The sequence below is a fragment of the Thunnus thynnus genome, chromosome 14, assembly GCF_963924715.1.
Source record: "Thunnus thynnus chromosome 14, fThuThy2.1, whole genome shotgun sequence".
NCBI classification, from domain to species: Eukaryota; Metazoa; Chordata; class Actinopteri; order Scombriformes; family Scombridae; genus Thunnus; species Thunnus thynnus.
In genome coordinates, this window is record NC_089530.1 from 25,956,026 (window position 1) to 25,972,936 (window position 16,911).

At 38.8% G+C, this 16,911-nt stretch overlaps 1 protein-coding gene across 1 annotated transcript in view; it reads left to right on the forward strand.

Moving 5' to 3' along the window:
• The window catches only part of bean1 (brain expressed, associated with NEDD4, 1), a 47,161-nt gene that overhangs the window by 20,606 nt on the left and 9,644 nt on the right, over window positions 1-16,911 (forward strand). Inside the window, exons 3-4 of the mRNA XM_067610704.1 lie at window positions 10,864-11,067; window positions 12,390-12,531. Coding sequence (XP_067466805.1) covers window positions 10,864-11,067; window positions 12,390-12,531 — 346 coding nt within the window. The remainder of the gene's footprint in view (window positions 1-10,863; window positions 11,068-12,389; window positions 12,532-16,911) is intronic.

Below are 16,911 nucleotides of genomic sequence, written 5' to 3' on the forward strand. Positions count from 1 at the left end.
GAATTTTGGAGGGTTTAGCTAGCTGCTTCTTTAAACAGCAATTTAAAATCCCATTAAAATCTTGCCTTTGTTGACCCCCAGTGCTTTAACTTTTTACCTTGCTGCAGTGACGTGTACAACTGGACTGTGTGACATCACTGTCGGGTGTGTTTACAGGTGCAGCAGAGAACCCAACCACACCCATCAGTAATCTAATAATGTTGTTTATTCAGTGTTTATGTTTTTTTAAATGAACATCCCATAAGTCCTTGCGGTCTAAACGTATTGGCTCGACACAGCAGAGGAGTCCATGAGTGAGTGGAGGGATCACAGCTAGTTCAGACATGTTTGTAATATGATTCGCACAATGAAAAAGTTGTAACTTTGTTAAAATAGCAAAGGTTTAAATTTCTGAGAACAACTGCTGTAGTGGATGCTGAGTGGAGAAACTACAGGAAGACACTTCATTTGCTCAGAAAGGCAGATGAAAGAAACGCTAAATGAGAGATTGCATTGACGTCATGACTTCGGCTCTCTATTCATCATCAAAGATGTTTTCAGGGCCTCCTCCTCTTTTTCTCCTCCGTCTCCTCCTCCTCCTTTCCCTGCTCCAGTGGTAATGCGACATGATGGTTTAATGGCCAATGTCCTCCTTCCACCAACACCAAACTCCTCCTGGTATCTGTTCAATAGAACAACAGGAAGGATCACAGAGAGACAAGGAAGGAAAGAACAGCGAGACAGCGATGACAGAGGGGAAAGAGAGAGAGACAGGGGGGGATGTGCGTGTTAGAGAGACACGTTCTCTTTGAGCCTCTTGTTGTCCTTTGACCAGGCGGTAGGAAGGTTGAAGCTTTTTCCAGGACACTGCACAAGTGAGGAGATAACATCTGTCACTTTATGTCACAGCCACGACTGCTGGACATCTTCTGCAAATAAAGATACTGTGCATCCTTTACTGTAAAACCTACTGCAGCCACTTTATGGATCCTTTGACATCGGTAAAAATCTGAATCTTGGCTTATTTTCTTATTTTTAAGGTGATATTTTTAATGTGATTTTACCTAATTTGTGGCATTGCAAACTTCTAATATTTTTCTTCATTTCATTGCTGCAGCAGTTGCGTCCTTCCCTGCACACACAGGTACACTTGCTTTTTCCCTTTATCCCTGCATATTCAATAGAAACAGTGATGTTTTACTTGAGTCTTTCTGAAAGGGATATTTTTAGTTTTCAGACTGCTCACGTGTCAGAATAAGAGGAACAACAGTGTTTCTGCAAGCAGCGGAATATCTCTCGCATCCCAAGAGGTTCAGAGACTGGAGGTCATCCTCCTGCGTTGTTATCAACGCACTCTGATGCTGACAACACACACTGGGTATATTCTTATTCACACACATACACACTCTCTAGACCTGAGGAATGATGATTATGGCATTAATGGTTTGCTCTTTTTAAGCTGTCATTTTGATTTTGACACTCTTCTTCAGAGCAACTTATAAAAGGGCGTAGTAATAGTAGGAAAGAAGCCCTTCCACATGAATTAAATTGCAGATTTGCAGAGAAAACAAGAACCACAATAATTGTTTTTACAAAAGTGCAGTAAAAATAGCTCTCCTCCTGGAGCATCCTGCAGGCTTAAAACCAGTCAAAAATAATCTGAAATAAATCCCTTCTGTCTGTTGTAATTTTAAACAAGTACAGTAAGTTTAATATTATTTTGGCACAATAACAACACCTGCTGAGAGGTTAATTAGTGCCTGTGCTAATTGATGCAAATCCAGTACGGGTCAGGTGCAAGTCGCAGTCTGAAGGGTTTTCAGTTTGTAACAGAAAACAGAGAAGCTACAGTCGTGACTCAGGAGAGAGAACAGCCGGTGTCCTTAAAGTGCTGGATAGAAAAACTCTGCAGTAGAGCACACTTTAAATCATCTCAATTCCAACAAACAATGAACAAGAATTTGGAGGACTTAAAGTTACTCAGTGCCAACTTTTCATACTTGAATGCAGAAAAAACCGCTCCTCACAGCAGTTTTTTTTTTGATTCATGGCGTTCCGTCCAGCATATTTGTTGTTTAGCAAAGCAACAATGTGTGATACATAAAAGTTCTTGGCCTCATGTCAGATAAAACAAACCAGTCGACCAGACCTGCAGGCCAATCAGACACTAAGCCTTCATATCTATTTAAAAAATCACTTAAATAACTTTGGATATGCACCTGTAGAACATGCATTTAACAGGAACCTGACATCCCTTAATCAACATTCAAATGGTAAGATGAATATGAAAGTCTTAGATTTATTCTGGCACCTTTGACTATGAACAACCCAGTTTTAGAGCAACAATTAAACATATAATTACATATTTAAATGTTATTGAGCAGTAAATATAAAGATTATACAACATAATGGGTGTCCATAACAGTCAAACGTCTCTTTTGTTAAACCCCATCATCACAGATAACCACAGACGTGTTTTAAGAGGTTCATCAATGTAAAATCGTTTCATGGGTTTGTTGCTGTTACACCGCTGAGGGCCATTAGAGAACAAAACAAGAGAAAGACAAATGAAACATTCAACCGATGGAGAACAATACTGCATCCATCCATCTCCAAAATGTGCAAGAAATGTTTGTTCTTTCTACTGCTGCTATTTCACATATTTCAGACATCCTTCTTTCCTTTCCTTTTCAGGAATTATGAAAAGGATGTGTTTTATTTAGGAAATGACTGCACTCAGGAGGGGAGATGTTTCAATATCACTTAGGATTGATTGGCTTAAAAATCCAGCTGTGTGGTCAGATAATCACAACGATGTTAATGCATCCTAATGAGCATCCTGGTCTAACTGCATTGACACTGACTGTTATGTGCAACTGGCTTAATTAGCCCTCCGGGTCAAATGTGATAAATGTTGTCCATTAGCTGATTACAGTGTTTTAGGATTTGATTGGACTCATTTAAATGAGTTTCATTAAACATGCAGAGACTTGGATAATCAGTCACCTCATAAAAGTACACAAACTGTATCCACCACATTTTCACCTGAAAATACTGAGAGATTCTGTTTAGAGAGAGAAAGTTACCTATATAGGAGATATAAGAGAAAACACAATATTATCAACACACACACACACACACACCGCCTGGGCCTGTTTTAAAATAGCACTTCTACTTGTGCACAATTTATTTTTGCATCATTATCTGCATACAGTAAACATTTATTATAAATATAATGTAACCATTAGTGAGGATCCACAGTATGTTACTGTACATTACAGCTACTCAACAAAAACAACAAAAAGTTAAACATTGCTAATAATGTCTGTAGTAATTACAATGTAGTTTTCAAATCATACTCACTGCCAATTGGACAATCGCTCTGAGGCAATCCCCAGTTCAACAGATTTATGTATCTACTTGGAGCAAAGAGCAAAGAGGAAAGAAAAGAGCAAACATGTTAAGATCAAACTGAACAGCCTGTTATTTTTACAGTTTGTGCAGGGAGGAAACATGAAAATATACAACAAAGCTGGTATAAATCACTGAGTATAAATGTGGTGTACAATGAAACCAGTTCCTGCTGTGTGTTTGATTTGTTTGTTCTTCTCTGAGTTGTTGTCTTCATTGATCTGCTGTTATTTAATATTTTATTTGTTTGTTTATGCTCACATAACAGCTCACTGTTTTATTTTGCTTTGGTTTCTACTATGCAGATAATTCTTAATGACTAACCCAGTGTACAAACAGAGCCTGAAGAGTGTCCTGACCTTGAAGAAGAAGCTGAAGTCTCAGGAGGGATGTTTGTGTGTGTGTGTGTCTGTGTGTGTGTGTGTGTGTGTGTGTGTGTGTGTGTGTGTGGGAGGATAGCACTCCAGCTGTCAGCTATCAAAAGAGGAAAGTGTGTAGTGGTTTGTTGGGTTGCTCAGAACGGTCCACATCTACTGAAGTGCAGCCTGAAGGAATGAATGTAAAGAGCTGGAGAGATGGAGGGATGAAGGGAGAAATGTAAAAGTGGTAGAGGGAGGAAGAAGGATACAGGAGATAGATGGATGACAGATGAATGACAATTGAAGGTCTTGAAGACCTCGCTGCCATTGTCGTCATTTACTGTAGCACCATGACTGTGCTACAAATTATGAGAAAAGCATGTTTTTTATGAATTGATCAAAAATCATCACTATGCCGTCATAGTTTAACTTTGACAGAAAATAAAACAAACTGCATGTATAGTTTGACTTTAATGAGGTATTAGACTGTTAGCTTTGTGTTAGCTAGATATACTGTTAGCTTTGACTTTAGTTTGCTACTAGACTGGCAGCTTTGATTAGAGGACCAGTACGTAGGATTTAGTGGCATCTAGTGGTGAGGTTGCAGATGGCGACCAACTGAACACCCCCACCCCCCTTCCAAGTGTATAGGAGAACCTACGGTGGCCGCAAAAGGACAAAAAGACCTTCTCTAGAGCCAGTGTTTGTCCATTCTGGGCTACTGTAGAAACATGGCGGTGCAACATAGTGGACCTGCTCCCTATGTAGATATAAAGGGCTCATTCTAAGGTAATGAAAACACAATGACTCTTATTTTCTGGTGATTATACACTAATTAAAACATACTTGTGAATATTATATTCCCTTTCTGCCAAGTCTGTGCTGCTAAATTCTACACACTGGACCTTTAAGTGAACTATTAGCATTAGCTCCAAATCTATCAGCTAATTAAATGAGTAAGTGAAATGAAGTGAGCTGCTAATATTTTCCCTTTTCAAGTTTCAGCAACAGATTAGCCTGATTTTCAGACCTCTATGAGCTTTGATTTTGACTAACTATTAGCCTGCTATAACCATTTGAGTACTATTCTGTTAGCTTCGATTTTAGTGAGCTATCGAATAGCACTTAGTTTAGTTAGATATAGAGTATCTGCTTTGATTGGTTGTAGACTGTTAGCTGTGAGTTAAGCAAGCTTTTATACTGAAATTCTTCGTTCGGAGGCTGTTCCAGGAGCTTTCAGTTCATCTATCAGTACTCTGTGCTGTTTCCTGTTACAGCACAGACTATTTACTGATGCTGCTGTAAAGGGAAGTGAGCTGTGGAAAAGTCGTGGTATGGTCCTTTAAGACTCCAGTTACTCTTAGTTTACTCTCACTGAACATCAGCGTTGATGCCACCGTTGGCTTGAGTTGAATTTGTTGTCATACTTTATCGAACATCCTGCCAGAAAGAACTCTTTCTGCCTCGATGTCCGTGGATGTCCAGTCAGCCCGTGCTATGGTATATTTCATATTGAGGAGAAGGTGGTTGTAACTCATAATGACAAGCTGTCAGATTGAATCTGAGTGGCCGCTTGATGCTTCTGTATAATGTATGCAGCTAATGTACAAAGTGATGCAGCGTACGCAGCAGCAGTCAATATCACAGGCTCTTAACCTTTATAGCTTCTGACACCTAAAAATAAATGACTGTTAGTGACTCCCTGGTCTGGATGGACACACACACACAAACACACACACACACATACATAGTTTGACCTTTGACAGTTAATTTTGTTTTTCCTGCAGTGCTTTTGAAGTCTAACAGACGCCATTTTTTTTAACAAAATATACTCTAAAGATTAATTTCTGAACACGATACTCTGTAAATTTATTTCCCTTAATGCTCCTGATTCATTTTGACATCATGCTTAAGAAAACTCTATCTAACTGCTCTACTTGTTAAACTAAAAGGACTTATTTTGTGAGGAGACGCAATAGTCGTAATGTCAGGCACCAAAAAACGACATATAGTTATGTGATGTCTGTATAAGTTAACAAATTTCCTCATGTAGGGGTGATTGGTTGGTTGGGTGGATGGTATCACCCAACAGTGGACAGTTTTTTAAAATCTGTCTCCTAACGTTAACTCCATGTATCGTTCTGGAGTGCACACGGTCAAACAACGTATTGGTCGTTTAATTTACTTCTTGTTTGTGAGCCAATGCAATTCATATTTTTGTTGGACAAATTTTCCCCTCAAGGTCTATCGCATACCTCTACTTTAATTAACTTTATTCTATATTTCTCTTGGCAACTCCCAGAGAAAAAAAGGCTGCTTTCAGAATGCAATTAGCGCTGCATCAACAAAATGCAGCTCCTCCATTTATTTCAATGAATGAGGAAGCTGAATGTTGGCACAGCAGGAGTACTCACTAAAAAAAATGCAGCGTTGTCCTGCAGAAAAACTGATTCTTGCTCGACTTTGCTGCAACACACTGTGCTGTATGCGCCTGGGCACATTTGTCATATTATTGTATAATTTGTAACATAAGAGAATCATTAATCTGTTTACCTTAGGATGATTGCTGCTTTGATACATTTTCAGAGTAGTAAAATCTTGTTTATGTATGTATGTGATATGCCCTCACACTCATGGATTTATTACTGGATATTATGTAATCTCATAGGCGCCAGTATGATCACACACATGCAGCCCAATGTTTTCTGTGGAGTAAAACTCATCTTTTCTACCCTCACAAATTTTTTTTTCTACTTATGATTGTTTCATGTTGCTGCACTATGAACATAAAAGAAGGCTTTGCTCTTTAGTGTGCCGGGACTGCCAAAACCTGATGTGTACAATTGATTATTTTTAATTGATTTGTCATAGTGCTTGCCAAAATGGGGAAAAAAACGTTGTATTTATATTGTTTAAACATAATTTATACTAATTTAAGACTTGCTTGTAAAGTTCAAAGCCATTAGATCAGATATACAAAATTGCTCTAATTCATTGTCAGAAAGTATCAAATCAGTGCTGCTGGTTACTGTGTAAACATGGTGGTTGTTTACTAGTAAATAAGGTATAGTGATCATTAAAAGAGATGTGATCTAACTGAAAGATAAGAGAAAGAGGAGATATTACAGTCAGTAAGTCACAATGACAGGTCAGTACTGCTTTATTTGTTTTTATTTTTAATCATTGTATAGTTAATGTTAACTCCTTTCTCACTATGTCATGGCTACGCTCAAAAAATTAGTTTCTGTGTAGCAACACGCTGTATTGTATTGTCTTGTAAGACCACTGGACAAAGCCGCCCAGCAAATTTCTTTTTTGTTCTCCCCATATAATTCAAAACCAAGGAAGAGAATTTAGCAGGTGGATAGTGAGGGGTACGAGAGTAGACAGAAAGCAGCAATGCAATAATTTGGGGCGAGTGAGGAAGAGACAGAGGAGAAAGATTATAATAAATGTTGATAGTGTTATATTTCAAATCCCTGAGGGTAACATACCCAGCTGTAGCAGAGAAAGAGGAGAGAAATTCTGTTTATGTGTGTGTGAGTGTGTGTGTGTCTCTATGTGTGTCTGTATATGTGTGTGTGTGTGTCCATGTGTGTGTTTTGGTGACTCTAGGTATTGTAGCTCAAGAGATCTACAGTGGAAATTTAGAATTTACAGAATTAGGCCTGATGAATGAACAAGAGTGAAGCAGATTAACAAGGAACCTTTAAATCTTGAGACATCCAACACTGGAAAATGTTTTAAATCTTCTGTACATGATGGTGTCATGCTTTACTTGTTTCTTTTTCAATATTCATTATGTAACAAAGGTGAGTGCAGAGCATCTGAAGTTGGAAGAGACCGGAGACTGTACAACACACGGGTATGGGTGTGGCATCACATTTTAAATCTTGGCAAGCCAGAAAAACAGTGATTTCGGTAAATAGGCATGGAGAGATGACAAACCAGCAAGCGCCAGGGTGGAGTGTGTTGGCTGAGATGCCAGGTCGCTACCAAACACACATTAGGAGAAGCCAAATTAATTATTCAGACCATTAACTTTTGGAAAAAAAAAAATGTACTGACTATTTTGAGAGAGAGAAGCTGGGAATTTATTTCAGCCAAGAAAGTCTTTGGAGCCAGCGTGAATCGGATAATAACGATACCGCCAGTGTCTTGCTCGAAGGCGCTTCAGCAGAGCTCGTGCGTGCAGGATCTTCTGCACGAGAAACACACACACGCAGAGACCTCTATGACACTCGGTTACTGCTGTGTGTGAGAGACTGTATGCTATATGTTCATATATAATGAAACAGCAACAGTGGTAATTCACTTTGGCAGCTTGTCACTAAAGCTTACTGTTGAACATACACCCACCTCCTACATCGTATACTATAGTGTGTTACAAAAAAAAAACCAGCTCATAATCCCGTGGTTCGTATTAGCTCAGTTGAAGCTTATTTATTGCCTTTTAATGTGCCTGGTTTGTCTTTATTTTTTGTTTACTGCAATGAAAAGTTTCAATCAAAGCAAAGTTTCAGTTTGAAGAGCTGCAACAGGAGAGATGAAAGAGGAGACGAACTGCAACCTCCGACGTCATAACGACTACATTACTGAAGTTTTGATCATTTCCATGTTAATCAAAGACACAGAGTTTACATTACTGGCATAATGCAGTGACAGATGGAGCGAACAAGCAGTCAAACATCCCACGTGTGCACTGATCACATGTTACTGTCAGTGTTAAAGGTTTTTGTTGCTCCTCACTGTCACTGGACTCATGACTATATGACAGCCTGATAAGCCTTGTTAAACTATCTGAATATAGTTTAGCAAAGATTAGATGCTTCAAAAGCTAATCGTACATTTCAATAACATTGTAATGCGATGTGATAGCAACACTACAATCAAGGTCACATTATATTACTAGTGATCAATGATTTTTAATAGGATAATATCGCACAGTCACAAAAAAATATCTGCAAAACAAAATCTATGAGTAAAATCGGTCAATATTCTGTCAGGCAGTGAGGACTGATTTTCCCTTTACATGTGCATTATGAATTTTTCCCTAAATAAACCTCTAAATCTGACTAAAACTCAACATAAGAAGTTAAGTTTGGGTAGAAAAGTTAGCGTATCAGTAAAGTAAAGATACATCATGGAGTGATGGAGTCTGCTGGTGTTTAGTTTCCTCATCATATGGCCTAAAATGAGCAGAAATGTCTGTAGATGTTTTACCACCAGGAAAAAACAAATTAAGACATGAAAATAACATAATCATAACACAATCACATGGAAATTACACAAATCTTGTGATGCTGCTCTTTTATTTATGTACTTTTCTCTTACTTCTTTCTGAATATTTTGGTAACATTTGTTGATGAAATGCACATTTTAAATTTCCTTTTTTTTTTGGAGGAAAGTTGCTTTAAATTTGTATCGGAGCTACAAAGATTATTAGACCTTTGAGTTTGTCTGTTGCTTTGTGTGTGTGTGTGTGTGTGTATGTGTGTGTGTGTGTATGTGTGTTTGTCTTAGTGTTACAGTGGAGGAAGGTTTATGTGAATTTAAATCTATTTAATTATAGATTTCCTTGTGAGTTCTCTCCGGAGAGAACGAGACAAAATGGAGTTTATGAGGAAGAGACGAGAAGCGAAATGAAGAGAAAATCATGTTAGGAGAGGGAGAAAGAGGAGACAAAGAAGTGTGTGAGTGGGGGGAGACGTTACTGAGAGACCAGAGAGGTCTGCTGGGAATCGTTTGGGGTGAGAGAACATTTTCCTCTTCTCGGGAGTCTGTGTGAAACCAAATTACTGTAGACAACAGAATTACAGACGCAGACATTCAAGAGGGGACAGAGACGAGGAATGAGCAATAGAGAGGCACAGAGACTGAAATGAAAATGATATTTTGAGTGTAAATCATTTATAGACTTTGATTGTTTCTGCTGCTTTATATCTGGAGCTGTGATAGACAGAAAGAGAGAAAAAAAACAACAGAAAGCATGAGAACCAGATCCTTTCATTTACTGAAGCTTCTCTTCATTTCTACTGGCTAATGATTAAAACAAAAATTATAGTAAGTAATATTTTAAAGTAATTTTGAACATGTTTATGACATTTCTACTTTACTTTTTAGCTCTGACAGCACTAATTTGTCATCACAAAAACACAGGTCTGATGTCTTTGATGCTGACGCTACCTCAGTCTAACAGCTTTATGTTGCCAACATTATGAAACCTGACTGACAAAATGTAGGATTAACTGTTTGCCACATCAATGATGCACATCCTCATTTAGTATTTTTTAAAACTCAAGCAAGTCAGATGACATGAAAATGAAAAATGCAACTCCATGCAGCTTTTATGTTTTGTATTTTCCACCTTTTTTTCAGAGTTATTTCACTTATTTTCTAATCTTTATATATTTGGCTTGTTTTGCTTTTTCATGTTTTATTGATGAATGTGACTTTAAATCACTGATTCTTTTATTGTTGCGGACCCCAGGAAGTTAATGGGAATCCAAATAAAGAATAAAGGATGTAAGAAAAACACTTACAAAAGGCTACAGAGAGCAGGAATATTAGCATTAGATCATTACTTTTGGTTGCAATGTGAACAATCAGCAAAAGAAAGAAAAAATAAAAAAACGGTCGCTTCCTCTCTCGTGTGTTCAGAGTGACAGACAGTGAGACAGACAAACAGGCAGAGGGGTGGACAAGCAGAGCAAACAGAGAGATGAGACATTAAACAGAAATGGAGAGGAACAGGAACAGTTCTGTAATCTAATGATGATGATGACTGAGAGGGAGACAGTGTGTGTGTGTGTTTGTGTGTGTGTGTGTGTGTGTGTGTGTGTGTGTGTGTAGACTCTAGCTCTAATTATCTGTCACGCACTGAAATGGAATAAGTCCTCAGGGAGAGAGAGAGAGAGAGAGAGAGAGAGAGCTGAAAAGATGGGAAAAAGAGAAGAGGAAGGAGAGAGAATAAGGAGGGAGTCACGATGTGTGCGGAGCAAGAAGGCAGCAGTTATAGTATAACATGACCTCACCGTACATGCATGAAACTCATACACACACATGACCTCCTCCATCTCTCTCTCTCTCTCTCTCTGTCTCTCTCTCCCTGCAGTGAGCTCCAACCAGAGCCATGGGGAGTACCCAGACTGCAGGAGTGAGAGGGAGTCAGGAGGGGAGGCGTCTCTCCTGGTGTCTCCGCTGGTGGTGGCGGGGATTGTTATAGGTCTGGTCCTCTTCCTCTCCTGCATCACCATCATCGTGGGCAGCCTGCGCAAAGACAGTCGACTGAGAAACCCGCACCTCCGAGCAAGCTACGGTCAGTCTGTGACTGATTCTCCAACACACCCACTGACAAACTGAGCAACTAGCTAACTAATTATTAACAATGAAGTGAGCAGGTAAAACATGTCTTCCCCTGAGCAATGACAGTCTTTCAGATATTGTCATCTTGACCTTTGATTGTAGCATCTCTGTGACAGAGCACAACCATCCGTAGTCAAAATAATGTCTTACATTTTTCTTGTTATAATGAAAAAGTATCTCATTATAATGAGAAAGGTTGTTTAGAGCAGAATATGATCATGTCTTATCCCTAAAAGAAAGTAAGACTTAACTATTAGTCGATTTATCTATTAGTCAGTTGTCAGAAATCTGCAACTATTTTGATAATTTAAAAATGGTTTTAGACATTTTTTAAAGCAAAAATGTAAACATCCAGTTGTTGCAGCTGCTAAAATGTGAAAAATTAAAGTTTTTCAGCGTCGTAGATGATAATAAACTGAGTATCTTTGGATTTTGGACTGTTGATTGGACAAAATGAGACATTTAAGCTCTAAGCTTTAAGAAATTATAACATTTTTTTCTATAGGCCCAGCCCTATAGTTCAGATCAATTCAATTCATTCAAACATTCAGGTGCACCCATTTCAGCAGCAGCAGCACTACTTTTTTTTTTTTGAGGGACACTTTTCTCGATATAATGAGAAAAATTATCTTTTTTTATTTTTTTGTCATGCTGCCGTAGCATTCAGACTTCAAAGATAGTTATTTAGTGTTACAGCAACACACTGAACAAAGTCATAAATGAACCACAGAAACAAAGTTATTAATTCTCCGCTCATGTGTCAGGTTGTTTTTCTTCTTTGATGGAACTATTGAAGTCATTACAAGTCATCAGAACAAGAAGTCGTTTTAAAATGAGAAAAACCAAGTTATTAAAGATACATCATGTTGTAGCATATAAAAGTAACACAATGTAAATACAAAGATCATATGATAATAAGATTTCTGGAAAACTTCAGGCACCCATTTATACATATGTTCTTATATATATATATACATACATATTAGATATTTCTTATGTGGAGGCTTTTCTGTTGCTCATATAAGTCTGAAATTCACTACAGCTACACCTTCATGCATGTAACTTGCTTTTAAGGAAAAAAAAAACCTTTTAGGAACGTATATAGACTATAAATAAATGCAAGTTATCTTGTCGCTTCTTTGTACGGAGATGACAGATGTGTAAAAGACAAACATCGCAGTCTATTACCCCACTTATTCTAATGTTACTGGATTTACCTTGATGATTAAAGCTCCATTCAAACAGGACTTGAGCTGCATGTCTCTGTCTCTGCAGGTCCGGATGGTTTTTCTTATGGAGGTTCAGTAGGAGAACTGAGATCTACCTGCTTAGAAGACTTTCCTCCTGGTTTAGACTTTGACTCTTACAGAGACACTCTGTCACAGGTCAACAGCTTGTATCCCGACTCACCTCCACGGTAAGCGCTGGTGTGAATTCATAAGTACTCACAACGTTGTTTTGTAAGGAAAAGGCAACAAATGTGACACAGATAATGTCGAATATAAAGTTGCTATACCCTTTGAGAATATATTCTAAATGGAAACTAAGTACAACATTATTGTAACCGAATACATTACTGGTTTTCTTGATTGAGGTTTTCAGTATTCTGGCACAGAAAACAGTTTCTACCTGCTCAGAACACAAACTAAAATGCAAGATGACTCTCGGATCTACTTTTAATTGCAGTTGCCTTGCAGGTATTTACTTTATGGTCAAATCTGAAACGGGTCCCAGAGGAGGCAGTGTTGATATTGGACAATTGTTGACGTTCTGTTGAGCTAAAACATACAGAGAGTGAATTAAAATTGAATCAAATTGAAATCTCAAACCTTTTCTCATCCTCCGCAAGCTACAGTATGTTGGTAAAAACAAGCAAGCGGACCACTCCTCCCTCTGCCAATTATGTCAAATGTCAAATCTAAAATGTAACTGACCGTTCTGCTCATGTCCCCCACTGTTCTGTGTGTGTGTGTGTGTGTGTGTGTGTGTGTGTGTGAGGGAGAGAAAGAGCTCGCTAAAGGCCAATGTCATGGTGTTTTTGATCCAAATGTCAGCTGGTCTAATTGGCAACTTTAATAATTCACATACATCCCTCCCCTGCAGTGTGTGTGTGTGTGTGTGTGTGTGTGTGTGTGTGTGTGTGTGTGTGTGTGTGCTGTAGTCTCCTTCTCCTTCCTCTGCCTTAGAAACACTCACTCACACTTCACCTAAATTAATCGATTTGAGTATAGACAGTTATCTTATCTCTTCCTTTTTACTTTTTCATTTCTTCATTAAAGAGAAGGTTCATTACTGACTCACGTAGACGACTGTATCTGACTTTCTGAAGTTGCTGGTCACCAGCTGCAGCAAATTTAGTCTATGAATTGATCTGACATTGAGTCATAAATCTAAAGAGGAGAAATTTAACCTTTTGACTGTTTTATCAGGTTCCTAGAAGCTCAGCATTAGAACTTTAAGCTTTAATCTGATTTTTGGGGGCAGCAGAAACAACACATCACTGTCATATATTAACCTTTTTAAGTAGATATGGTGAACTTGTTAGCAAAAAGTCATTTAATTACACATCTAGCAGATAAGAAGCAACATCATCACACATGTGTAGTCGTGTTTCTGTCCACCTGGTGAATGTAAGTCCAATATTCACTCTCTTTTAGCTCTGTGTTTGGTCTCCACCAGCTCCTGAGAGAAATATCTGGCTATTTAGCTGCTAAATGCTCCGCTATGTCCACCAGCTCGTTGCTAATTGTGTCTGTTTGTGTAAAGTGGGTGTTTAGAGCTTTTTCTCTGAAAGTCGACAATGACAATGAGCTGAAACTATGAATCTCCGTAAAGCCGAGAGGAGCCGCGGCGTGGATGATAATTCTCTGTAGGTTCATCACTACGAACGACAACTCTGACATTACACTTTGTCATTCGATACATTGTTAATAAAAAAAATTGATGATAGCTGTTATAGAAACACTGAGCTCGTCAATTCAGAAACTCCAGGAGATATGGATGTTTATTGACAAACACAAACTCAATTGACCGAGGACACGGCAGTTACAATTCAAAGTGCCGGTTTGGACCCAGTGAAATACTGCAGCGAATCTGAAGGAAAAGAGCTGAACCACACTCAGTTATTCAGGCAGCGCCCAGGACACCACGTCCCCAGTCACAACATCGCTATAAGATTGTTTACTTTAGTGCTGTCTCTATGGCAACAATCATAAAACCAGGTTGGCTCGACTGGGAAGAAGACAGCTGTCTGTCCCTCACTGTCTGCTTGTCTAAGGTGCATTTTCATACACGGCACATATATTAAAATTCCTTCTCAATATCCGCTTTAAGAAGTGGATGTTTCTTGCTAAAGTGCTTCTTGGGAGTCATTGTGAAGTTCTCTCTTTGAGTTTTTATGTACATAGGCTTGTATCTTCGACTTTTTATCAAGAACCAGATATTTTTTATTGCACTTATTGCTCAATTTCATTTGTTTTTCTACTTTATTATTCATGCCCAGTTTCATATTCATCAACAGTGTCTACACAGAAGGCTTGAATTGATATTGATTTTTATTTTCTTCACTCACCAGCCATGTTATTAGAAGTACTTTATTGATCCCCGTGGGGAAATTATTACACATAGCTCATATTCTTTGAGGCCTCAATTGATTCGGCGCAGTGTTGGAAATGTTTCACATGGACCCTGATTCATGCTGATTCAATAGTGTTGCACAGTTCTTGCAGGTTTTTTGGCCAAACATTCATCATGTTCAACATGAGGCTTAAGGTTTCTTCTGGGGTTGTGACCTGGAGACTAAACCAAAGCTTCTGCCTTGTTCTCTGTGCTCTCTCGCAACACAGATAAAATATACTATCCTGCTGGAAAGATACATCATCTGTGAAGGGATGCACCTGGTCAGTAGCAGGGTTTAGGTTTGCTGTGGTGTTCAAATGATGCTCGGAGCTTCAGGGCCTAATGTAGGCCAGGAAAATGTTCCCATGCACCATTACAGCTACTACCTGAGTTCTGATTAATCCATTCTTAATGTTTATGAAAAACTTTTGTCCTCACTTCAGCTTAAGCAGTAGACATTTTATGGTATGTTTGTTTATGAGCTGTTTGTGTTTTGTGCTTCTTCGTATTTACTCTGTTGTTGAGTTTCTTGTTGTAATGTATGTATATGTATTGTTGAGTCTTGTGCAGTTTCATGTATTTTACTGTTGAGTTTCATGTATTTTAAAAGCCCATCTAGGGACGGGCATTGCAAACTAGCTTAGGCTATTAATGCTGTGGTATGTGGCATAATTATATATTTGTAAAGGAAAGGAAAGGAAAGGAAAGGAAATAAGAGGAAAGGAAAGGAAAGACTGTGCAAGAGGAGAGGAAGAGAGAAAGGGGAGTTAGCTTGCTACGTCAGTACTCTGGCAGGGAACCAGAGTGTTCTGGACAGCCTGTGTGAGAGCCGCACTTTTTGGCCCGAACGATGGGACAGCAGCCAACACACACACATACACACACACACACACACACACACACACACACACACAGGTACACACAAGTTCAAATAGACACACATGCAAATAGACGCACATACATACATACATACAAATTGCACATTTTGTTTACCATAATGCTGGCAAGGCATTTATTTGGAACCCTGTCAGCAAGCAGGTAGCTGAAGTCATATGATGATCCTGCAGGGTGTGTGTGTGTGTGTGTGTGTGTTTGTGTGTGTGTGTGTGTGTGTGTGTGCCACAGATGGTTGAGGGAAACTCAGAGAACTCAGATCAACAGCTCACCTACTGAGATTGTGAATGCTACACTTCCGACACAAACACACACACACACACACTCTCACATAAACTCACGCTCACGGATCAGCAGCTCACCTGTGGAGACTGAAAGCTTCTGCTTCCTCTCAGGGAGAACTGGGCAAACATCGGTACACACATGAACTCTCTCTCTCACATACACACACACACACACACACACACACACACACACACACACACACACATTCATTTCATTCTGAATAATATAGGGAAAGAAGTAGAAGCAAACAGTTTGAAAAGATGCGTGTTGACGACTGCCGTTTTTTCACTGTTATTGCCAACACGTCCTCGTAATTAAACGACCACATAGGCTGATTGTACCAGCTCTCCAGAACCACCCATAAGAGTGTTTTCTAATATGCCGCCTCCATCAATACTTTCCAAAACCGTTACAAATTATTGTTAAAAAATAATGACGTTTCATGATGTCTGGTCTGGTTAGGTTTAGGTACAAAAACTTGAAACATGGTGTGGGTTAAAGTTCCTTAAAGTTTGGCAACCTTTGTTGTCATGGCAACAGAAAACACCATGACAATCGTAGTTACGGTTTTTAAAGTCCCAGTGAAATGAAAACTACATTTTCCCAGTTTTAATCCCATGTTCCTGTGTTAATTGTTCATTTATCTCTTGTTATATGCCAAATATATGTCAATAATGAGTATCAGAGTATTTTTAGATTAAAATCCCTCTTTTCTCTTCCTGTAAAACAGTTTCAAATGTTTGATGACTCATCCTGCACTCAGGGGCATTTACGAAAGTTCATCCAGTCAAATGTGACTTTGAGCGAGTGGCCACACCGGTCATATAAAACCCCACTTCACTGTTTGTGGGTATGTGGGAGAAATAAGGGGAGACGTGTGTTTGGATATCAGTGGGCATTTGTTTTTATTTCCAAATTAATGTGGCTGCTGAGGTCTAAATCATTGATCTCTCCCTCGTCCTCCTCCTGATCTAACAACAGGTGAGGGAGGTGTGTGTGG